Below are 27115 nucleotides of genomic sequence, written 5' to 3' on the forward strand. Positions count from 1 at the left end.
ACACAAGCTTTATAATAGTATGTTGGTACTTGTTCCTTCCCACCATTAGAACATCCATATTGATCAAAGTTTGCAGTGTTTGACTAAAACAGGTGTACACCTAAAGACTCAAGGACCAGCTCTCAGGATTTTTGAGAGGACCCTGTTAAGTCACGGTTAAAGAATTTCAAACACTTTTTTTTTTGGGGGGGGGGGGGGAGCAAAATGGTCTTGATATAAATATATCCTACTTCTTTTGCCCACCCCTCAAATTTTTACAAATGAGAGTGCACACCCGAGAAGCATGATGAAATTTAAGCTACCAACCAGGAGTTTATCCCTGGATTTTACTCTTGATTCTTTATAAAGCTGAAAATGTGTGTTTTTTCAAGAAGTTTTAATATCTCTGCCATTAATTCTACACCAACAATGTCCACCATTATGAGCTTGCATTTGTTACTTATGAGAAGAACAGTTTTGTAACAGATTTGGGCCCTGTTGCATAAAGAGATGCAATCAAACATAAGTCAGAAAATCAAACATAAGTCAGGTTTCAGCCAATCACAATTGAGTATTTAGAGACTTACGTTTGATTTTCTAACTTACGTTTGATTGCATCTTTCATGCAACAGGACACAAGTCAATTAAGTGTAGGCTTTACTTCTATGTTCAGTATTCTGTGCTAAACACATTCTTGTGTGTGGTGTGAGACTACAATGCCAGTGGCATTCTTCAGCGTTGGTTTGCTTTTGGTTAATGGTGGAGAGCTGTGGGTGTAGACATAGTATGCTGCCCTCACATGGTGAGTCCAGTGATGATCAAAGTCATTACCATGACGACAAGAGAGAGCGTGCACTTGGTAGCATCGGACACATTGATCTTCCATCCCAGGAAGCGGTGAGTGTAGCACTAGAGAAATTAAAAAAAAAAAGAGATGTAGATTAGGTCAATTTCATTACATTATAGGTTTACCGATTCGGGGAAAATTCAGGGATAATTCAAAAGTCACAATGAAAAGTAAAGATCAAATAATTCTATGCGATGGGGATTGGGGATTCTAACCTGATAGTAAACAGTGTCTGGTGTGCTGCCATCGGGTGTCCACACCAGAGTTCCGGGCGCGTTGTCTCCCTCTGGACACGTCAGCTCCAGCGAGTCGACGTACGCACTATATGAGCTTGCATCGTCGGGGTTTCCAGTGCTTGCTGTATCTTCATAGCTGCAGTAGGAACCCTCTGATATACATTGAACATCGAGGTAAGAAAAAATTCCATTGATACATCAAATTTATCAGTAAATTGAATATGATCATGAATGATCATAACATTGCTCATATTTGTCATTTGATTAAATCCATTCAGCTTACTAGCAAATGACTAGGTTAGGACAAAGCACTCCCTGTCACTACTATCATTCTCAAATTAAAGGATTATGTTGCACAGTTTGTAGTATTCAGAAATATGTTTATGGGTCTGATATTGATTTAGACAAACATACTCACCTACTGGTCCCGCCAGTATTTCATGATTCTGAAAGAAAAAAAGAATATGAAACATATCTGAACCACTGCCTAGTTTGTAGTAACACCACAAGATGATATATATATAAATATATTATGCAAGAAATAAAGCACAATATTTTTGTGCCTTTCTAAAAGTCATACAGCCAAATCGTGGTAACTGATGCTGCACATTATATAATTTATGGTTCAATAAGTGGGAGCAAATAAACACACTGACAGATCCCATTTGATTCACTGTCCTTGTGTATTAATCACATTATCATCACTTGGTATGATTTTTATATACACCGTATATGTATGATTATAATTCTAGACTGAGGTATGCAAAAAAAAGTTAAACAATCTGTATAAGTTTGATTTGAGTTGAGAATGACATACTCCTCTAGCAGCCTCCCCGAGCTGTGCGTAACCCCCTGCAGGATCGGTGGTGATGTAGAAGGGGTGATAGGAGGCCGATTGGTTGGGGTTATTACCCCCGTACACTTCGAAGGTGTACGTCTGGCCCCTCTGCACTGTAATCTCCGGAATGAGGTTCCCGTCAATGTACCAGGCGATACCCCATCCAACAGAACCTGGCAAATAAAATCCAGAAAATATTAAAATGCTTAAATAAGATAATTTTTTGTTCACTTGCTATTGCAGAAGATGACAATCTGTTATCACTGTATGAATACATAGCATTTCATAGCAATCTATTGCATCATAGATTGTGAGAATGTGAGTAGAAAGGAGATTATTTTCACATTTTTCTCAATGTATCCTTGATGTTCACTTCCAGAGTCATATGTTAGCAAATATATTTCAATCTTTGCCAATCTCTTTCCATGACAGTCTTAGAGGATCCATCTTATATCTTTTCATCAACGTGTCCTTAAACTTTATGCAAAATGAAACCCAAAATATACATACATATACATGTATATATTATAATATATGCATAATTATATATATATATATATATATATATATATATATATATATATATATATATGATATACAGATTGAGTTAATGCGGAAGTATCAGTAAAATACTTTGGTAAAGTCAACCATTCCTGATGTCACAGATGAATAACAATAAAAGAGTATACAGAGAATTCCCACATTTTTTTTCTTTTTACTGCAAAGTAAGCATTTCTTCCACTTGTTTCTGACATATTGAGGGCAATATTATTCCCCGTGCCTTCTGAATGAACCAAACTAAGTGCTCTTTCATTATGAGGAAAAAATGTAGCAAAATATAATGCTGCAGAAAAAAAAGACAATTTAAAGTCTTTTTATGTAAGTGTGATTGATTCCTAACAAATCACACCTGTTATTCCTTGGTAGCCTCTCCGGCCCCCTGCCTGCCCGATATCACATCGGAAGGTTGTGTTCTCCATCGCTTTGATCTCGGGGACGTCAAAAGGTTCTACGCCGCCACTGTCGGTGGTCGCCGTAAACGCCGGGCAGGTCAAACCCGTGTCACTGAAATCGATTTGCTTGTTTCCTTTATGGAGAAGAAAATGGATGCAACAATGAAGTAGTTTCACTGACAAGGGATACCCAGTATATTTATACATATACTAGTATTGACATATATACACCTGTGCTAAATTCATGAGTTTGTACTTTTGAACGTAAAACCAGCACATCACTGTATTACTGTATTGTACACAATTTGCATTTTCGCAAGTTGACCAATATCTACAAAATTAATTCATGAACATATCACCAATCATGATATTAATCAATGCAATGTGTGCTACAGCCAAGTCGCAAAAACTGTCTTTTCATTAAATACGGATTTGATATATAAATATATGCATGGATAGATATTTATCAATCCAACAGCATTGATCTTGAATGTCCCACTTTGGGAATATACACTTACGAATGTGGTGAATATCTGTTTATCTGCTACACTCACACACCCTCTGAAACATATACACACATGATTATGTTAACGTATGTATAATATAGGGTACTGATTAAAGCTTGATAACCATTATAAAGAATATACAAACATGTAAGGAAAAATATTTTAACAATGATTGTAACAATATCTAAATGAAATCATAAGAGAATATTATAAGTGCATTTTTACCTTGTTCCCAGACTTCGTGGAAAGTAGCCAGTCCGACATCATTGACCGGTCCCAAGGCCCAGCTAACATACTGGGGTCCAGTCAGCAAAATGGACTTATCAAGTAATGAATCAGCTGCAAAAATAAGTAAATGTACATTAAAACAATAGTACAATAAATCAAGATCACATCGCAACAGAACAGTCATTCATTCATGACTATGCATCAATTAAATCATCATTTTACTAAGTTGTGATTTATACAAAACTGCACCATGACTGACTCTAAAAAAAAAAAAAAAAAAAAAACACACACACATCATCTAGGGTACATGCAGGTAATATGAGACTGCAGGTAATATGGCACGCGTGACTTAAAAACCCTTATTAGTCCACCTGAACCACTTCCAAAATGCATATAGCACCATCTATAGTTTTATATCATCACTGTGCTTAGTTCTTGATGATTTTCCTGCTCGCTGACTGAAAGTTTGGTGAGAATATCACCAAATACTGAAAAGATATGTAAAAATTACAGTATTTTTTAGCCTTGATATAAGATTTGACATTTCACCAATTACACTGGTGTAAGTAAAGTTATTGTGTGTGAAATCAATTCTTTGCATTTTACGTAAGCTCATTGATTGGTTTAACCAAAGAAAGTGTGTTTTGGTCTATGTACTGTACTAAATATGTGTTATATGGCTTCAAAGGGGCCAACAAGCTGCAGGTACAACTGTAATATGAGACGTCAATATGGTGGACAGGTTTTATTGACATCTCTGATTTCAACTGACTTGCCTAATTAGATAGAAGCCAACATCACAATACCTCATTTTCTTCTCTGACAGTTTTTTATATTCAAAGTATATAAAAAATGTATCACAAAGTACAACACACAGCTATATGAACATGTATGTAAATTAATATTTGTGTACTTTAGGTAGGGTGCTTCCAAATTAATGCCACAATTAATTTGTGTGTGCTATAATCTTTAGTTTAAGTGTTATTTTATATGTGTTAGATACTGTACACGATTACTTCAAACATTTGAATTCACAATTTTCATACTTTTAACCATAAAAGACTGGGGTCTCAACGTTTTGTGTGATATTTCCGCGGTTTTTATTATTTTTTTATTCAATTTTCTTTTTGCAACTGAGCTAGGCCAGGCCTAGCTCAGTTGCAAAAAAAAAAAGAAGAATAATAAGATATAATAAAATGCCCGTCAGGATTATCTTTTTTTCTTTGAACTTTTGTGCAACATTTGATACCTATTTTGTAAAAATAAAAGTAAAAGACCTTTACGTAATAATCTCATGTCGGTAATGAAATCTCATGTCGGTAATGAAATCTCATGTCGGCGTCAAATTTGAGAATTTCTGAGATTTGTGTACAAACACACGGAAAATGGCGTTTCACGCTTAAAATCAATTTTTGGCTTAAAATTGTGTTATTTGTCTCAGTTTTAGATAATATTCATATGATATCTATTAAAATCAAATAGTCAAACAACACCAATAGAAAAAAGTCATGAATTTAAGACATAAGATTGTCGTTTTAACATTGACACAATGTCTACCATGCACAGTCTCATATTACCTGCACATGCAGGTAATATGAGACTTCTGCGATGATGTCATAATTTGCATATTAACTGTCAACAAAAATATTTGATTGGTGCAAATGCTATATAAAAGGAAGGATGAATAGTTGCTAATTCCCAAAAACAAAGTTTGATGGGTTTCTCTGTATGCATCTTCATGCCATTTATGCAAATGAGCTTAATAGTCTCATATTACCTGTATGTACCCTATATCTATGGGAGCCACCTATATCAAAATGAAAATCTGGTCATTCAATCAGTGGCTAATTAATTACAATGATATCAAGGATGACAAATCCAGGAGTAATATGCCAATGATGCATTCAGTTATGTGTCTTCATTCAAACACAATTAAATCATGACAATCCATTATTTTCATTTATATCTATTTTGTGCTCTGTCATTACCTGTACTTCAACAAGTCTTTTCTCAGACATCAGCAACAATATAAAACACTTTTTATTTCCTTATCTATGAAAGCTCATATTCATAATATCATATACTAGTAAGTAGTTTATCATTAAAATCATTGATGAGTGTGACTTCACACAGGGATAGATGGGCAGACATAAAACTTGATAAATCGATAAATAGATAGATCGGTAAAATCAGAAATGAGAGTGATTGCATACTGGGATAGATGGATGGGCAGATGCACGTATATATATATATATATATATATATATATATATATATATACATACATATGTCGATAAATCAATATAGATGGAGAAAGAAGATTGAGGAAAACGTGGAAAGAGGTATTGTCGACACAGTAGACTTATTCGGTTTTAAAACACTGTAACTTATGTCTGCTGTAGCTGAATAACATTGTTCCAAAATAATTTAAAAGAAATCGTTAAATAGGATTAAATTAAATGAGTTAAGAAATGAGTAAGGTACACTGCCAGGCCAGTACATACAAATATATACTCTAATGCTAGGCATACTCGAAGTTATTGTTGAAAATGGATTTTAACATAAAAAAAAATAAATCCATAAAGCCTGTCCACCCAGGCCACGGCGACGTCCGAGCCGACCATCTGTGTCCCCGAGTCCGAGCCGCTGAGCCCAAAGGACATGTGATTACCAAACGGTTCGCGACTCGACAAGCGGAAGTGTATGGAATTCTTTACCATCTCAGTCCCGTGCAATTCGCACGATTGGTTCCTTTAAAAGATTTGTTAAACATATGCTTGTTGCTAAATATCAGTGACTTAATTAACATATCCAAAACATGAATTTCTTTTGTTACTTGAAGCATCTTCATTCTATGTTGTACTCTGCCTTCTGTTGTAGGCATGCCATGGAATGTTTCTCTATTTTTATCACACAGATGTAAGTAATTGGTCCGTACGTTGCTACACCCAGCCGTTACCTGGCAACAGGGTGAATGCACCTGCAATAGTGTTGTATTTGCACAGTGTGTTATTGTACAGTGAACGAGGAGTCTATTTCTCTCTCTCCTGTTCTTTCTCACCATCTTTCATTATCGCTGTCCCCTTCTTCTTTGTTTTTCTTTCTTAGCATCACCTGCGTACATGTCCGTGTATGTTTTGTTGTGTAACTGTTTTTGCTGTGTAAAACTAGTTTGTCTTGTTGTAGTTAAGTAAACCGATAGTTGGTTGAAACTGTTTATTTATTTATCTGTGTATGAGGCCCCAACATCAAGCTCGGCTTACTGGGGATCCTCCTGTATGGTACCTTGACTTTTTTGTTTATTATTATTATGTCTTCGTTCTTTGTCACAATGATTGATTACCTGTCATGTGCAAAATCAGCCATGAATTATTATGAATCATGTGTTTATTTCTGAAAGTGATCAGAGTTGATTATATTGTACCATACAGAAACAATAAAATGAAAATGAAATGAAAATGAAATGAAATACCCAAACCAAACACGCATATATATATATATATATATATACAGGGGTGATATATTTCGTTATGCACCCCACACACTTGCAAAGTTTTTTTTTTTTTTTTTTTTTTTTTTAGGGGCACACTTTCTAATCTGCGATATCAATGTAATGGCAATTAATGTATTTTTTTTACTACATATTTCTTTCTTTTTTTTTAGTTTGACAGATGAAAAAAATCCTTTTGTGCATATTATGCATTTGTGTGTGTGTGTGTGTGTGTGTGTGTGTGTGTGTGCCATGTTTAGCAAATGCTTATTATTGAGAAATATGGGAACAACCTAAACTGAAAACACACTGAAAGTGACAACACTGAACATTGATGGTACTAACTTGCGTTCAGTGGTCGCCTGTACGTAATGTGTGTGATGGCATCCTCCGTGTGATAACCAGATAGAGTCACGTCATCACTTCCTGTGGTTGGGTTTGTGACGTCGGGACAAGCACCACTTCCGGTGTTAGTGACACACTGCAGCAATGATTAAAGATACATGTGTAACTCTTCTTGAACAGCTTGAATCTAATAAGTTCTCACTGATTGAGTAATCTGTGAAATGTACTCACATTTATGGATTCTTTCCTTTTAATTCAAAGTGACCCTTTTATGCTCATTCAGGGCACGGGTTCCTGTTTGATAGGTTTTGATACTTGGAATTCAGTCTGCATGCGCATTAGCTCCATGCCAGGGAATTTCAATTCAATAAGCCAGTTCACTGTTAGTGCATGTCTGGAATTTCCCCTGCGCCTCCAAAGACTATCTTTCAAATAGCGCGGAAAGGTCTTGTATAAAGAAAACAAAAATATCACTTCATCTTTGGAGTAGCAACAATCTTAAAAACCTGAAGAGAACTAAATTTATGATATACTAAGAGAAAAAAAAATCACAGAATACAATTAAAATGCTTCTGCCAAAATTATGTCTATAACTTAAGGTGATGTGTGTGGGAACCTAAAAAAAAAATACATGCTTGAAGGGGTTAAGTAGGTCCTCAGAAAAACTGTCGGCATACATACACACGCAACAGAGAAATGAAAGGGAAAGAAAGGAAAAATACAGGAAAGAGAAAAACTTTAACTCAAGACAGCTATCAACTCTCCCTGGAAACATTTTCCCCATGATTACTGAAAAATTTTCGTTGTTCACATTTCCGTCGCGTGTTCTTCGCGTTCGTAACTGGTTGTACTTAAGCAATGGTACACACGACATTCGTGCATAACTATACGTCGTGAGAACTTCGCACAAACTGCGTAAAAATGGTTTTCGGCTTCATTGTCGGAACACATTCGGAGAAAATATTTTTCCAAATGTTGCATTTTACAATTCCTTCCTTCACAAATCGTTCACGTACTCCGTGAAATCAGCCCTTAAATTACGGAGTGTAATACGACCATCATCATTATTCAGCAACCAATCACTAGCAGTCTTTTACCAAGTCCGCGAAAAGCTGCTTATCATTTGACAACTTTCCCGCTTATATTCGCCGATGTATAATCGGGATGTTCTTGATTGCAAATCGTTTGCCAAGGCGCTCGGCAACCTGTCTGCAAATGGTGTGCAAATGGCCGCCAGCATGTCGGTGTCGGTAACCGATCGGCACTAATCGCGGATCAGAATTTGGAAATATTTCAGCAATATCCAAAGAAACTTCGTTTGCAGTGCACCTACATTACTACAGTATGCACATCATGGTTGCTGGCGCGTGCGTGCAGTATCATTTTTCGTTGCTCATCTTTTTGCACTCGTGTGCACACTGTGGAAAAAAAAGTTTCATGTCATGTGACGCGTTTTGACCAACCACGATGCATAAAAAGATAGGGCCTATATTTTTTAATCATTACACGCATTAAATATACGTAGTGTTAAGGTTACCTGTCCTCGGGCAGAGAGATAATAGTCTTCGACTCTTGCCATGGAGGTCTCAATGTCCACCCAGGCCACGGCGACGTCCGAGCCGACCATCTGTGTCTCCGAGTCCGAGCCGCTGAGACCAAAGGACATGTAATTACCAAACGGTTCGCGACTCGACAGGCGGAAGGTAACCTCGTCCCCAGTTACAGACCAGCTAACCTGGAATCTGTCGGGCGACAGTTCCATGCAATTGTCATATTCCTACACGAGAAAGAGAAAGGATTTCGAGTCTATTAATAATTGTAAACACGTGTTTGGTAATGCATTGTGTAGGACTGATGTTAGGTTATGACGGATGGACGGTAAACAGTGTGCCGATAAAAGATAATAATTATGCCGTTCAGCCAAATTGGTGTCGCCTTAAGTCACACGGAAATAACATTTGATACCACTTACTGAACAATATGATGAAAGATGAAACTATTTCGCAGAACTGCGTAACTCTATGTTTGTCCTGTAGCTGAGGGTGACTGAATGGGTGGGATATTACTGGACTACGAGCAAATTTACGGACATACCTCTTTAATTATTTTGGAACAAGAATCAACAAATATCAAGAAAACTCAGTCAACACCACGAGACTGCTACAAAAATATTACTTATAGAGTGAAACAACAGAAAACGTCATAACGAAGATGTCGAATGCCTGTTCTTGAGACAATACACAATCTTACAAAGTCTAGCTCTTCTTGCACATCTGAACCAGATATGAACATGTTTGCTGCTAGCCCGATAGTTTGCCGCTTGCTTTGACATAGCCCTACCTCATAAAGGCCCTGATTACCTTTTTGAACAGTGATTTAAAAAAGAAAATCAAGATATGACGTTTAATGTGTGTAGGTCTTTTATACCACAAAACATCTATCATATAAGATTTTTGTGACAAAGCCTAAAATATAAATATCTGTATTTTTCTCAATAAACCATAACTATAGACGGTTTAGTCTGGAAACATTTCTATCCTAGCTATTGTTCACATTTTGTATATTTAACAATACTTAACATCGACTTTACTTAATCAAATTTCCACATTGGTTGTTTCTATCCCTAACTCACATTCAAGAACTATTTTGAAGCACTAATGCTGGGTTTTTGTTTCATCTGCAAATGGTAAATAATGCCTTTAAGCCCTCTAAAGCTAACAAGAGCTGAACTGCATGGTGTATACGAGGTTTGACAAGTAAAGTTCAACTTGAAAAAAAAAAAGGCAAGACACATACCACGGAATCTTCGGCAACAATAAAGGGGACTATTTCTCCGTCCGACTTCAGACTTGTTGGAAAGTTGAGATGACCGAAATTCTGTCTGGCCAGTACGCACCACAAACCGATATTCCTCGTGTTGAACACGGTGAGGGAGCCGGGCAGCTGAACAGTGATCGTCACACCGTTGTATCTCGGCAGCTTAGTTGCTCGGCTGTAATAGCGAGAGAGGAAGACATTTTTACACAGGGCTTATGATCTAGAAAGTAATTTAAAGGACAAGTCCGCCTGCATACATTGTACATGTGGATTGAGCGAATGCAGCAATATTAGTAGAATACGTCAGTAAAAACATGTGGAAAAATCTCACAATCCATTCAAAAGTTATGATTTTTTTTAATGTATCTGCGAAGTCACTGTTGGATGAGAAGATCACTACAGTGTACGATGTCACATGCGTAGAACGACATTAGGAAAATATAGGCCTAAAGAATAGTTCACAATTTTTTTTAATGCACATTTCTTAGACTTGTCACTTAAGTATGTTAAGGGGAAACGGTTATTCCACCGCCTTCTGAAAGAAGTAAGTCAAGTATTCTTTTATCATGCAAGAAAAGTGAAAATATGCTGATTTTCTTTATATTTTTTAATTTTATATCTTTGTACACGAGTGATATTTCAAGCTGTAGTAGTCTTCTCATCCAGCAGTGACCGAACAGAAATTTAAAAACTCATAACTTTTGAACGGATTGTCCGATTTTACTCAAACTCTCAATAACAACGATAGTGACTGTTCTAGCAATATTGTTGCATTCACTCAATGCACATGTCTATGAAGATGGACTTTTTCTTTGATTGATATTAAATATTGTAGAATTATTTTTTACAGAAGAGTATAAGATTCAAGCATGGTTAAGGACAAAACTAATTCAAAAAAAGCCCCTCAAATTTCGAAGACTACAATGACAGCACGTGGACAAAATGCCAACAAACTGGAGTGGGTGGTAAACTGAAAGAAAAACGGGCAAAGCTACCAACAGAGGAAAGAGAACAGGTTTAATCCCAAAATAACAGTTCTTTTAATAAGGCGCGATCGGACTGGCAAGAGATCGAGACGTTAAAGATCGCGATCTTTAAGATCTCGAATTTTTGTCAGTGACCGCGCTTTGTGTCAGAGTTAAATGCTAGGAGAAGAAAACGATGGAAATGCAGCGCTCACCTTTCTCCAAGTTGTGGTACTCGTGTGCCAGATGATGTTGGACTCTCCCTGGTGTCCGTCCAGAAGTACGCGTCTGAGACAGGGAGAGAATGAGATGATATATACGGCTAAATTCTTCTCGTGTGACTCAAAGGACAGATGCTCGTAGGTATTAGATCCAGAAGGTGGCAAGCCCCCATGGGGAACACTGCATTTATTTATCTACATTTATTGTAAAGACATTTAAGTGATGATGGAATTATGAATAATGTCCAAGCACTTACAGGGATTGCTGTGGAGTAGGAATAGATTTTCTGAATGTTAGCATATTATCATCTAGGGTGCTGTTCGTTATTCCGAAGGTTCGCTATTCCGAAGGTTCGTTATTCCGAAGGGTCGTTAATCCGAAACACGCAAATTCCCTATACCTACAGGTTCGTTACACCGAAAATGAAAAAGTTCGTTAATCCGAAAATTTGTGGTGTTATTCCGAAGGTTCGTTAGTCCTAAGATTGGTTAATCCGAAAATGACATTCGGAACAATGAACCTTCGGAATAACGAATCTTAGGAATAAAGAGCCTTCGGAATAACGAGCTGTAACCTATCATCTAAAGGGCTATGTAACCTATCATCTAAAGGGCTATGTATAATTGCAACATCACGACCACGACTTTTTTGTCTTATGTTATGATCACTATGTAACAGTATCATAGGATGTTTTGATCCGCAGTAGGTTTGAAAACACTTTTACAATGAAGCTATGATTAAATGACCATGACATCTACGCATCAATCAAATCTTATTTACTAGTAGACATGTCTTTGAAGTTTTTTTCAATGGATGCTACAATGAGTTTTAACGGAGAATGAGAAGCGAAAAGCTACCAAATTATCTCCTAGTCGACCGTATGAGCATAATCAGGGGGGCATTTCATGAAACATTTTTGTCCGACAACTTGTCGGACAAATTTGCTCTCAACCAATCAGATGCAAGGATTTCAGTAGCTTTTAACATTTTGTCAGACGAAATATCTGACACAACGCTTCATGAAATGCCCCCCTGAAATCAAACAGACGAGTGAATTTCGCGTCAAATTTCAAATAAAAGATACGATTTTCGTTGTACTGAAGTATTTTCAAGTCCTACTGGTTTATTGTACTGGATTCCCGTATTATACATAAACAAAGCTTGCTTCCAGAAGGCGCTAAATCCATTGACAAATGGTTGATTTAGCGCCTTTTGAAAGCTAGCTCTTCATTAATAAACACACACATTCACACATATAAATATATATTAAATGTAAATGGAAAATTCCCAATAAAATATACTACTTGGAATCATGTTTGGCTTTGATGTACACTAGTATTACATGCAAACCTACATTTGAGAGTGGTTAAGACGATAATCACCACCTCATACAATATCATTTTAGATCAACACATTCATTTTAATTTATCTCTTAAAATGCATTTTTTCTTCATCCTGCATGAGGTCAGGGCCCCGTTTTATCAAAAGATAAAATCAATTTTAAATTTCCTTATCACACAGGCTGCCATAGACTCACAGTTGAAATCAACTACATGTATACACTATAATCAATTTTAACTCTTCATAAAACAGGGCCCAGGTATACCCTATACATATCGTTTCGGGAGCCTACGTACGTACCAGGACCGTTCCCGTCATAGTGGAGCCCCTCGAAGCGGATCTGCTTGGAATTAACGATGATGACATCGGAAGCTCTTACACCGTGAACCCGGGGAGAAAAGCCAAGGGGACCAAGCGAGTACTCGCCGGGAGCCGTGAAGCTGTTATCGATGAACACGTCTGCAAAGTTCGCCTTGAATTTGGAAACGATGTAGACGGTTCATTAGACCTTTTCACATCAGCCCGATGTTCCGAAACAGCGTGCTATTTCTGATTCGGAAAATCAACCGTTTTTTATTTGATAATGTGCATTTGAATAAAACGGGCTAATTCGGAAGATCCTCTCAAGAGAATTTCTGGAAATTTGGAAATAGCGGAATGATTTGGCGCAATAGCTCGTCATTTGATAATGTGAACTTCCTTTTAAAGGGATATCTCACTGAGCGACGAATGTTTACGAACTTAGCTCATTTTAGCGAATTTCAGGTTTCGTCAGTGTTGGTAAACAGTTGCAATCTAAATCGTTAACAGCTGTAATAAAATTCGCAAACAGTTTTCATTGTCTTGAACAGTTTTTCTTGTCGCGAAGAAATTTCGAACATTTACGACAAGGAGAACTGTTAACGAATTTGATTGCAATTGTTATATAACAAACCTTGAAATTCCCTAGAATTCACTACGCTCGCAAACATTCGTATATAGCTCAGTAAATACCCCCTTTATGAATTTGATTGCAACTGTCAACGAACCCTGGCGAAACCTAAAATCCCCTAGAATTTGCTACGTTTGCAAACGTTCGCCCCTCAGTGTGATACATTCTGATCAGGTCTAGAGTGACGGGCAATCGACTGCAGCAGGTCGGCGATTGTGCAATCGATCCTGCGAGCGATCCTTTTGACTGCGCGCTACATACCGAAATATTGTAGATCGAAAAATGTTCTGGGTAGTTCTTTTCTAACTGATGTGAAAAGGAAATGAATAAGAGCTCTAATTTGAGATTTCGAACAAATCTTGACATTGGATTTTCATCAGGCTGATGTGAAAAGCCTATAGAGAAAAGGTATGTTATGAGTTCACTGTCAGATGAAGGAACATCATTATCTTTTTCTGCTGTCTGCACGTATCACATTTCAAGTTATGTAAGCAAATTATGTGATTGCAATGACCCTCATACACTCTGTCAACATGATCTGTAGCTGACCCATGAAAATTAAAATATTGCACACTTTACATAAGGAATGCATTGGAGGATAATTGTATATCATTTGGTGTCATTCAGCCAACATTTTAAGCCATTAATATTAACCAGCGCTTTTCAAATTTTCTATGCTGGAAAGACTATACGCACGTACTATTTGTTACAGAGAATGAAGCCGAAATACATACTGTCGAAAAATGCAAAAATATTACATTTACGTCTGTGAAATTTGACGAAAATCGGGCAATCCGTTCAAGAACTATTAATTTTAAGGTTATGGTGCCGCCATCGCTCACTGAGAAAACTATACGACAAGTTATGACGTCACAGACAAACAACGATGCAATGGAAATGTAGGCCTACAAACAGTTTCACAAAAAATTTAGTTTTCTTTTTTTAAGACAAGTACATGTTTCTTCCACGTGTTACTTATATAAGGAGTGTAATATCATCTTCCTTCCTTTCGAAAGAGGTATAGGCCAAGTGTTCTTTCATTATACTAGAACAATTCTCTACAAACCCCTCTCCTTATCTACGCCTTATTGTGACGTCATAAACTGCTGCACTGTGACGTCACGAACTACTGCAGTTTTCCTATTCAGCGATTGTGGTGCTGATGATTTAAAATCCACAACTTTTGAGCGGATCTTTTGAAATTTCCTTAAACTTTACGTATATATTGCACTATAAGTATTTCTATATTACTTAGTATGCAATTTATCTCAATCCTCATAGTATTCGGGTTTTATTCCTCTTTGATTTCTTAGTTCGTTGTGTGGCTTCCTTTTCTGGAGGACTCTTACGTTGGCCATTCTGCACCAGACGGAGATCCACCTGTACTGGGAGATGCTAGCTGGTCCCACACTGGTGTCGAGATGGATGACAAGATCCACATTGTTGTAGCTTCCTAGTTTCTCGTTTCTTTATGCAGCGGGAATCACAATAGAACACGTTGAAATGTTAGTTATGGGAAATGAATGGAGATTGCACGCATGTGTAGACTACATTATACGCGTCCCAGCATTTGTATGTGCATGCAAATATTTTGAGGACCACTGAAAGTGAAGTTCTTTTTTTTGTAAATCCCATTGGATTTTGCAGAAGCATAACTAGTTGTATGTTGCGTTTGGCAAATTCAGCTCACCTTTAAATATGTTAAAGTCTTCGCATAAAGAATGATTACTACATTGGTTATACCTATGTGGCGTTTCTTCAGTTGTTTATCCGAATATACAATAAATACACAAAGGTGAGTTATTGACACTGCGTTGGTGGCTTAAAAATGGGCAATTTTTGCTGACTGACCTGATGATGTCCAAATTAATGTAAGCACCACCCCCGCCCCAACACACACACACACACACACAGTATTCACCGTATTGTGCTGTCGCTAACAAGAATGATATCTATTCATAATGACAGTCAGGCTACAGTGTCTGAAAGTCAAATGAACTCTATATAGGAAAGGCTCTTAACACTGCTGTCTGGATGAAAATTGAGTTTGAGAAATCCGGTTTTACACTGATTGTAGAATTAATTTCCATCCGAATTTTTTGAACCGAATAGCTCCAGTTTGACACAATGTCAAAACAATGGTGAGCAATGAAAAGTTTTGTTGTTAATTGGTCCTTGAACTCTCCATACTCACCCCAGTCCCCGTGCCTTTGGAATGATGAAGCCGTTAGCTGATGGATTCCCTTCGGTACCGATGTAGAAGAAGGCGTCTATATGGTGTCAAAAAGGCAAATTTGTTTACCAACTCAAGCCAGAGAGAAACGCAGCTAAACGCTTACTGAGGCGATGTTTTATCTTTCTGTTTTAGAGATAATTTTACTGTCAATCTAACCACATTTGGGCACTTCTTCTCATGTCGGCATAATAGATGCACTCACACGGGAAAATAGTGTTTAAGATCTCCATATCTTACCAGTGTAACCGCGGCTACTTCGCTGTTAAGGTTGGTTCACTGCAAACTTTAATAAGTACAATGTATGTCATAATCATCGAATATTTCACCAAACTCAATCGAATTGGTTTTACATCGTCATTGCGTTTTAGAGATATTTTACCCAGTTGGTCGAATTATATCATCATGACACTGTGTAGTTAGACTGTAAAAGAAAGAAAAAAAACAAACATATTTTGCCGTCACATTATCTTTGGTAGGGAAAACGTTCCGTCTTACGGTTCGGTATTTCTAATTTTACGAGAAGAAGGCAATTTAGTAAACACCTGACGTTCTTTCCTATAAGTACTCCTACTGACATTTTACCGGAATCATTTTTTTTTTCTTATATCAACAAGAGTAGCATGATCAATTAGTGAACTTCAACTTTGATTTATGGGATTACCCGGACCAAGGCCGTCGTAGCTGAAACCGACTATCTGTAGCGTGTCGTCATCGACGGCGTAGACCGATCCTTCTACGTTGTGGTGTTCTTCCTGCCGATCCCCACGTCGGGTAAAGCTCCCGATCAGCTTCCCATAATACTCATCTGCACTAACAGCTCCTCCTAGAGGGATTATAGAACAAACAAACAATGCAGTGCAAAGTAAAAGCCAAATGGGATTTTTTAAGTGTTACCACTGAGATTTGTCTAATTTGTTTTGTTATCTTAGAAAGATTGGTAACATAATTATGAGACCATTTCAAATTTCATAAGCTTTCATGATACTAAAAGTGGGTATCTCATTGGTCTAGACACTATACAGTTGGTGATCTTGTGGCAAATCGAGTCTCTTTGCAGTCTCCACAGCTGGTCGCAGACACGTCTCCACGACGTCCTATCCACGTCTTCTTAGTCGCCGCCGAGTCGCAGAGACTAATTTTATTTGCGAGGGGTCTCCGTGACTTTGCGGAGACCCATTGGCAGCTTAGTGAGGACATTGCGGAGACGTCTCTATCGTCCGACACCGGACGAATTAATTTCATGGAAACGTCTCTGAAATGGCCGTGGAGTTGCCTTCTTGGTGAGAGCACAATTAAGCCATTTGTTGTCTTTCGAGTTGCACGTTTCGCGGAGACTGATTAGTCGCGGGCAATGTCTCCTTCAGTAAGACAGACCCTTTAAAAAATGTGTTCACTTTGAGTTCGCTTGATTTATATCTACTGTATTTTGTAAATGTGATCTTTAAACATGAATGTAGTAGGCATATCACTCCTCGAGACATGTTTCTCTCTAAAAGGAAAGTTTACTATATAGTGTATGCATTATTTTGTGTACATGAGTTAGCTGTTGGTATATCGGGCAAGATATCTGATTGTAAGGAATAACTTACTGTTATGAAGGTCTGCATACCTACAGACCTAAGGTTTGAAAAACTACATGGTGTACGTCAATTAGCCGGTCTATAGTGGGTGAGTGTATGTGTGTGTATGTATGCATGTGTGTGTGTGTGTGTGTGTGTGTGTGTGTGTGTCAGTGCGTGTGTGTCACAGTGTGTGTATGTGTGTTTACATGTGTCTTGTAATCAAAGCAATCAAAGGCAAACTAGTTTCAAAAACCATGTCACCTGAACGACAATTGTCCTGTCTAGTGGACATGCAACCACTCCAGAAATCCTGTACCACGCCTTTTGTTGTTGGTGGTTTTTTTTTAAGTCAGTCCAGAGATAGATGAAACCCTGTGACCATAAAGAGTCATATGATTAATAGAAAAAAAAAATGTCTGTTTTGTAATGCGTGCGTTGAAACTACAATATATTTTTTGAGTGAGTGTCAATGTTGATTATAGATTGTCCGTTGAAGTTAGAGAATGAATAAATGTTAATGCAGGGTTGGAAATAACATTCAGAACGGAAAATAAATTATTTTTGGGGTATTAACAATTCGGCATTGAATTGTATTACTGTGCTTGTGAGATATGAAATTTATGCTTGTAACATAAAAGGAATAATTCCTCGTTTTAGTTTATGTTAAGATAGCATATAAGGGAATATTATGAGAAGGAAAAGTTTATTGTAAGAAGTAATCATAAGCTGCTAGTGTTTCAAAAAAAATGGAGTCTGTTTAGACACCTGTTCTCTTGATATATATGATATGATGGTCTGAGTCACGATATTTCATTGCCTGTTTTTCATAGTGCTTTGTTTGAAATATTATGATGTATTATGTGTTTAGATGAATATATACCGTATGTTTGATGTAGAATAATAAATATCCCGATGGGAAAAAAAAGAGTCATAACCACCCCTCTCCCTAATCCCTACCCCCCCCCCCCCCAAAAAAAAAGACGACAAGTTAGCAGGGTATATTGAGACGATTCACGTGTAATATCAATGATAACTGTAATCAGTGGCCTTACGTGACTTTCTGAGCTCTTCACTCTCTGTATGTGTGTGTGTGTTTGTGTGTCATTGTGTCAGTGTGTGTGTGTGACAGAGAGAGAATGACCATCCTTAATTAATACGAGAGTCCTTGACCACAGATCCAAAATCAGTGGACTGCGGCCAAAGTATCCACGAAAAACTTGCATCCAGAAGGCATCTCATTATCTCCAAATCGTCATGAACAAAAACGTCACTTGTATACAGTAATTCACGGCACCTCGCATTCAGCAAACGGGTGTTACCAAGTATCTTAGTGGGTCAAGGTTTATCTGCGGAACAAACGCACATCACGGTCATGTCCAAAACGTTTTTGAAAAGCAAATAGATTATTGTGCTTCAATAACGTTTAGTCCTGTCCAATGCCTAATTTTGGGCTCAATAATCACCAACAACAGCATCAATTATACGTTGATAATTATTCTTGACATAATTATTTCTGACATCCAGTGAAAGAAAGATAGAGAAAGGGAAACAAGGAAAATTTACTGTTTGCCAAGATGGCGAAGATTCTGTGGCGCTATTATGGGACGCAGAGCTTTTATACAAATCACTCGTAAAATTAATTTGAATACCAAGCTGACTACATCATTTTCGTAACACACGCACAAATAGTGTAACGAGCAGATATTATGATAAATTGTGCGCGTGTATTTTCAGAATTATGCATAGATAGTACAATCATACAAGGTATATGTACACACATACACGCAATGTCATAATAATGTGCGGGTATGTGTGACTGAGTGTGTGTAATACATGCAGATAATATACAAATGATCGTGCAACAAAATATCATAGGACGTTAGAAAAGCCCTACACACACACAAATGTACATTTCTCTATTTGTATATCTTGTTGTCTATATATACAGCTGTCAATGAACTTGTACATGGTTTTCTATAATGACTTCCGACCTCCCCGTCCTGTCCTTCCCTCTGCATGGGATAATAATGCTACCATTATACCGAACATTATGGGGAATTCCACCTTTTCAGTGGCATATACCAAACATTGTATTTCTGTCTGAACCTATAGATCTGTACGGGGGAAAAAAACGACAACAGCTTGCCGATTATTCTTGCCAGCACTCTTAAATATTAATGAACTATTGCTCTGTTTCCACGGGTAACGACTATACGTCACGTCTGCCTACAAAGACTTCCGGGTTGGCTGCACTTTGCGGCTTCATCAGTCAGCCGAATTTTGCCTTATCATGCAGTATGTATTGGTAAACATATCAAAGACACTCGATGAGCCGGGAGTTGCTTTATTCGCTATGACTTTGCGCATTTTATACTGTTAAAAGCTATTGTTTTCAGTATAATGCCATAAGATTTAATTGAAACTTTGCGCTATGGGGGCATTTGAATTGATTATTGTAAAACCGCTCTATTTCTGTCCGAATAAATAAATTGATTTTCATGAATATTTGCTGGAGAACTATTTTCTAAAGTCTGATAACCATAAAGAAATTTCTTTGATTAATAAGGGGAGAAATGACGGGCAGAGTTGAGTACTAGTAAGCTATATCCATGCACACTACAAATCGTTCATTTTTAAGCGCAGAAAACACATACGCAAACTATATTAACTATATACAAAAAGGTGGATGATCCTTAATAATAATTCAGGTTACCACATGCTCATAGTCAATTTTCCATTGTATAAAAATGTCAAAATATGTATCTATAAGTGGAAAAAAGCTGACCCCAGCCCTATCCCTACAATATCCCTACTTATTTCTCATGACTAATAATTACAATTCCACATACTCCACTTACTATTACTGTATTGTTATAATTATTATTATTATTACTACTACTATTACTATTACTATTATTGCTATTATTACAATTTTTATATTCCACTTACTCTTCCACAGTTAATAAGGTACATGTATATATAGAAATTATACGTATTGCACATGTACATATACATTGCAGTGGCTTTGTAGAGTAAGGCTATGCACCATTAAAGAAAACGACTCACTTTGTGTATAGCTAACACTAATTTGTTTGAATTTTCTCTCTATAATGTGTTTTTTTTTTTTCAATCAGGTATTGGTACATCTCTCTTCCCCAATCTCCTAAGATCGGTATTTTTACACATCAAACACAGACATACTTCCACAATATGCTTTATAGGCCTATCGGTGACTATCACACATCACTGTACATACCATTGAGAGGTTGTTAAAAGAAATACAACTGTACTGAAATGGAATCGAAACCTTTTCAACTCCAGCACTTTCAGAGAGAATGAAAAAAGTAGACTGGCCTCTTTTTCATGCTTGATAACGCCGCCACAAGATCGCTGGTGTTCTGGACAAGTGATCTGTACAAAGCGCTGATATATCCTGCAATGTGATACGCCACATAATACTGTACTGATATGTGTTCCATTATTCTACGACAGAAACTGTCCTCGTCATCCTTGAATCGCAAGACCAGGAGATCGGTGTTACTGTATTTTATCATCTACCAGGAGAAATCAATCATTAGTTGAAATCATGAAATTCCATAATCCTATTGATTTTATTGCCTTGTAGGCCCAAACGACAACCACCAAAATTGTTACCTATATACCAGATTGGTGACTGGTTTGGATATTTGCGAGTCGATCTCCTTAATTTTAGAGTTAATTTCATCAATACTGTATGGATTCTTGAGGAAGAGAGAGCAGAAAAATAAAATCATTTCCTGTCAACGTTCACAATCATCCAACAAAAATTCATAGGCCCACTTTACCACAATATAATAATATTTCGTTTCACTTTCAGAATAATGCTTGCTTTAGATATGAATGACTAGTACACTGGTTTTTAATCTCAGTCTGGAAGTTTACTTCCTTTTCCGTGACAATCATCTTAAAAAGTTACCAGCAACTACATCGATATCAAAGTTTAAAACGCTGAAGCTTTATAGCGTGAACGACTTTCAGGAAGTTAACCTGCTTGCGGCACACATAGTTGGCTTGCTATTTCTTCCTTCTCCAATTCAAGAATACGCGGGACAGTGCATATACCGGGATATTAGTGTCTGTCGCATGAACACAAACTATAAATTAAAAAGATGTCTCTGTTCTCTACAGTGCCAGGTACGGAGCTCTACGGAGCTCTCCCCGTACTATGATCACGTATATTTGTGAAGACATGATTTTTTTTTCTTTTTTTTTTTTGCGTATTCGCCAGGGCGTATTCGGCAAGCGTATTGGCGTAATTACTTAAGAATTCTTTCTGAAGAACACATTCTTCTCTTTTGATGTGCAACGAATAAGGGTCCATTTTCATATTCTGTACAGTTTTTTTTTTTCAGCAGGTCTATCAGCACTCCGATCTATTCAACTTGAACAGAATATCATCTTCAGACTTCAATGAATACGCTGTTTAAACAGCGAAGAAAAGAAAGAGAGAAAGAATGTATTTCATTGTTGTGTCTCTCTGTTTCTCTTCCCCATCCGGGTCCCAAGTTCAACGTATTATCATTCCGCCTGGAGAAATAGAGAATGATGGATTGGAAAAAAAAGATCAATGCAAGTTCATCATCGTTAGACCATGACTTATTTAGTCATTAAAGACATTGATTCTTCTTCATGATTGCTGTGGGCTGTGGCAGCAGACTCTTTATTCCAAACATCTGAATTGTCTTATTGATAAACAAAAAAAGTCATAAATGACCTAAGCAAAATGAGAAGTGTTAATTAGTATCATTAGATGAAGATCAAAATAATTGTTTGACAGCAGGGTCAGTGTCATACAATTAGGACTGCATGCGGGACGAATCTGGGCCCCGTTGCAAGAAAGTTGCAATCAATTGCACATAATTGCTAATTTTGAAACAACCATTCTGATTGGCTCAGGGTCTGCCCTATTAAGAAGACATGCATGCAACAATGATTTTGATTGGCCAGTGACAATCAGTTGCAAGTTGCGTTTAAACGCAAAGTTTCTAGCAACGGGGCCCTGGACTCATCACAATCACCGGCGCAGAAGTGCGCATCGGTTGTCAAACCGACAGACTGCTTTTTCTTGAATGTGAACAGTCAACGTCCTACAAACCAGTTAGCAGTTCCGCTTAGCGCATAAGCAGAAAAAATGTTATTCGTACATGGTTTTTAGATTTACTGTGATAAGCATCTGTGATGAAATGATTATTCATGGAATTCTTATGCTGCTTGCCAGCACATCCACCTGGCAGAAAAAGTTGTATTTGGCAATATCAATGGAAATAGATTGTTAATACATTCAATGCAAAATAATAAAATGGATGCTCTCCCAAACGTTAGTTGACGGATCATTCTGGTCATCTGTCTACGCAACTTCATTCTTTGTTTGAGCAGGATTGATGAATTATATGCATCATGTCGCTCTGAAAACGAGTGAAGTACCCCTAACCGACTGATAGAAAAAAAAAAAACCGGAAAGGTCAATCGTAAATATAAGTGTACCAATGTAATGAGCTAACTCCGACCTGGCTTACAGTCTTGGAGGATGCTTTACTAGAAAACTCGCCGTGTTGGTTTTTTTTTTTCCCAAGTTCATGAGTCATTCCTCGAAACATGTCTGTAGTGGAAGTACATTGTATAACACTTGTGATTTTCAGGCTTTCCTTCAGGTAACCTCATTCAATTTCGTCAATCAGTGTGGTCTTTAATTTTGGATTTAAATGCTATCATGAAAATCGGTGCGATATTGGATGAAACGTTCTCACGCCACTCAAATCTTCCTTGTCTTCTTGTTAACTCCTCGTGCGTGTAAATCAGGGAGGTGAGACAGGGAGGTCTCACCCCCCTGTGTAAATATATGACGTCTTTATATATTTTGAGACGACAGAGGGACGGCACGGTATTTGATTTCCTGATTCAAAGTCTTAGAATTCCCTTCCCAATGTTGTCTCGCTGTTGATTCTGTATGTCTCCTTTCGTTTTGAAATCATACCGTATGATCTCTTTGGGTTATATACCCAAACACAGCAGTATTGCTGGAGAAGGTAAAACGGTGTCTCGGTTCTTATTGAAACACACAGACCTTTGACCAATCAGAAAGAGGAATATCAATTATAGGAGGACTAGCAATGGTCTTTAATTACTACAAACTCTGTGCAATAACCAAAAATTGAACAACAAGTTATGATTCACAGCTAGGCTTAACGGAAATGAAAACGTTGTGCATGTAATGTGCGAACATGCATTTTTTTTTCTACCCGTACATTTAACAAATCGAAGTCCTAAAATCTGCACACTGCGATCATCATAATAAATGTGCATATTCATGAGAAATGCTGATACCGTGGAACTACTTAAAATGCAGCCTAGAGTACAACTGCCGTATATGGAAAAGTTAAGCAAACACAAACACACAATACAACCTTGGATATTGATTATTAAAGAGGAAGTGATAAAAAAAGAAATATTACACAACCGGAAGCGGTTAGCTGCCATTGATCGCTTTCATTAGTTGGAAGCTATGATTTAGCATAAAAGAATGCCCATCCCTGGTGCTCAGAAATGTTTTGATTGCTAGTCACTTTACCACAGATTTTTTAGTTTATCCTCTGAATGGATTCCTGGATCATTCTTTTGAATATTTTTGAATATTTTTGTGTCACGCTCAACTTCACAACATAATCCCTTCAAAGAGTACTCTCAGGGTCATCTATATGATAGCCTCAATCTCGCCAAAACAGATGCAATACCTAGCAAAGACCGGAAACTTTCATCCAGCAAATGATAAAATGATTGGAATTCTCTGCCAGAGAACGTTTCCAAATGCATTTCATTGGTGATTATCAGACCAGGCTCGACCGAGATGGGCAAGCCAACGTTTCAGTTCCCCATACATGTGTAGAGGGGACTATAGATGAATCCGACTTCAGGAGCGCTGTAACTTTGTACGCGGCCATAACGGGGGAGGGGGCGGGGGTCCAAAAGTATATGAAACACTTTTCAGTGGCTTATGTAATGAACCAGGCGCGTTGCTATGTCAGTGCATTAATTATCGGAAAGACTTCCATTATGTACCCCCACTGTTATACAGATACATTGTATGAGCTTCCTCTGAAGTCCGCATTTCCCTAGGACACCGAGATCAATGTTACCCTAACTCTAACCCTAACCCTAATCCTAAACTGAGTAAACTCTAATCCTGATCCTAAAGCCACCTAAACTTATTCATGTTACTTATAACGCTTAGCAAGGGCACATTATGGAACTCTTGCCTAATTATCTTTTGTTAGGAATACTTGAAGCCCCTCGAATTGGTCTATTCGGAGATCACAGACGAGAGCCAAGTAAACGGCTATAGATTAAACATTATACTCAGCAAGAAAAGGAAAGGGAAAGAAAGGATGAGAGAAGAAAGAATGATATTAAACCAGATGAGGAAGAACTGGAAGCTCGATTTGACAGCTGCAAGAATCTATAAGGTTGAAGGAAGCAGCTAGACTACCGACAAGAAGAAGACTCCAGAATCTCGGATAAAGGTCAAGGTAAAAACACTATAGTATACTGTAGCTCTGTGGCGCCATATGGCATACCTACACCACTAGGCACAAAAGCGCTGTGTGTAACACAACATACGTCATGTACACACAAACATCACATTAATGAAAAATCGAAATACGTGTAGAGTTGACAAGAGAAGACAAACAAACGAGGAATATACTGAAATATATGATTTTTAAGGAGACTCTTGAATTACTGTTGAGCATATTTGCACGAAGAAGGATTGGGAACATAATACAGAAAATCACCATTAGATCTGTGCTTCGAGAGACTTCAGAAGATGGTTGTGATGAGGAGCGAGCGAGTATTAAGCGATGATTTTGACAGAGAAATGACGCGCGATACTTAGCTTGGCGTCTGATCATACTGATTATTATGTGCATTGATATATCGTCTGCATTTTAATCATTCATTGAGTACGTCGATATTAGCAATGTGTTATTCATGCGTGTGTATAATCGTTTGTTGTAAAGCGCAGTATCTCTTGTATATGAAGCTGGTTGATTGTAGTACCGTCGTGTTCGCCTGATTTTAGCTGATATTCTAAACGCAGAGAAGGATCCAATGCCGACCTAGGGCAGAATAGATCCAAAATGACTAGCGAACCAAACGTATGTTGGATTATACGTAAACACATTATAGTATATAGTGTAAACGGGCGAGCACAAACAGTGGTATAGTAGTTATTACTTACCATATAAATTCAGTATGAGAACAGTGAGAAGTAAACACCAAGTCGACATTCTGTGATGATTAAAAGATACCGGTTCACGAATCTTTCGAAATGGAAAGCCACCATAGAATAAAGGAGCTATGCTAAACTGTGTCACCACCACTCTTTAGTGGAGGTTGATTGACGCTGAAGCAAGCGGTAGTATTGGAAAGCCAATCTCTTTGGTGAAAGCGCGGCGGCGGTGTGGTATTAAACTACGGAGTATACTCGCTTATTACTCTCGCTGTATCGTTGTTGTTTTCGGGCGCTTGCGCACGGGAATTAACATGCAAGTGAGTGACATAGTTTTGAGGCAATCGATGGTAAACCAATGGATAGGCCTAATCCTTGGAACACCCAGCCGCACAATGCTTTTTCTCGCTTGAGTGACTCACCATCTAGGCCACACCTACTCATCTGTTCTCATTTATTAACTCTTCTACGACCTGCAACTCAACTGCCATCGACAATTCTACACAAACTTGCATAATAGATGGTGTTCAACAAACTATAATCGTGTTCAAGAAACCTCAAAAAGGTCATTTGTTATCTTATAAGTACAATAGCAGGCATTATGACGTTTTGCTTATTTTATGGTCTTTGGAGGATGAAGGCCACAACCATTGATAATACTGTTGCTGCGTCATCACAGAGTCTTATTCAAGAATATACAACCCTCCCCCCCCCCAAAAAAAAAAAAAGTGGACTACGTCAGAACATGGAGCTCAATAGTCACAATACGAGTACGCTACTCAATGAAGCGACAAGCCATTATGACTGAAATGCATTCAATTCGAAGATACACCAACTCACCAGGTTGGCGGTAGAGACCTCTTATCAAAGTCTATCTATTTTTTTTTTTTTTGGGGGGGGGGGGGGGGGGTTGGGGTCACACGTCGTTCGTCACCAAACAGACAATACTATATAGTAAACAGCAACAATATGAGCACTGGTTCTCTCTCTCCCTCCCCCCCTCTCTCTCTCTCTCTTTCATCTTTAATTCTCTCAATCTCTTTCACAAATTCACATTTATACAGTATACACCACGATAGGTTCTGCTGCGTGTAACCGTGAAAACCTATTACTATGATAATAATATTATATATCATATATCATATATATATATATATATATATATATATATGTATATATATATATGTGTGTGTGTGTGTGTGTGTGTGTGTTTGTGTGTATCCTGTGTATATATATATATATATTATAATTGGCTATTAAGCCTATAGGTTTATTACAAGTAAACCTTACGCATGAGTGAGCACATTCGTTTTTGTCCTCCAAGGTACAAAATCAAAAATTGCAAAAATTGACATG

At 37.6% G+C, this 27115-nt stretch overlaps 1 protein-coding gene across 1 annotated transcript; it reads right to left on the bottom strand.

Moving 5' to 3' along the window:
- Window positions 1–774: 774 nt before the first annotated feature.
- Window positions 775–25865, bottom strand: LOC139735232 (protein Skeletor, isoforms B/C-like). Its single transcript, XM_071645986.1, has 15 exons — window positions 25769–25865; window positions 16596–16757; window positions 15893–15968; window positions 15048–15165; window positions 13068–13239; window positions 11420–11492; window positions 10219–10414; window positions 8960–9199; window positions 7423–7558; window positions 3585–3698; window positions 2811–2987; window positions 1880–2073; window positions 1481–1508; window positions 1042–1214; window positions 775–888 (listed from the first exon to the last, which is right to left on the bottom strand). The coding sequence occupies exons 1-15, from the start codon at window positions 25815–25817 to the stop codon at window positions 775–777; spliced, it is 2022 nt and encodes a 673-aa protein (XP_071502087.1). The 5' UTR covers window positions 25818–25865.
- Between the last annotated feature and the right edge of the window lie 1250 nt (window positions 25866–27115).

Source organism: Diadema antillarum, unplaced genomic scaffold (genome assembly GCF_040938485.1).
Source record: "Diadema antillarum isolate AM-2024a unplaced genomic scaffold, OU_Dant_1.0 seq00000566_RagTag, whole genome shotgun sequence".
NCBI lineage: Eukaryota > Metazoa > Echinodermata > Echinoidea > Diadematoida > Diadematidae > Diadema > Diadema antillarum.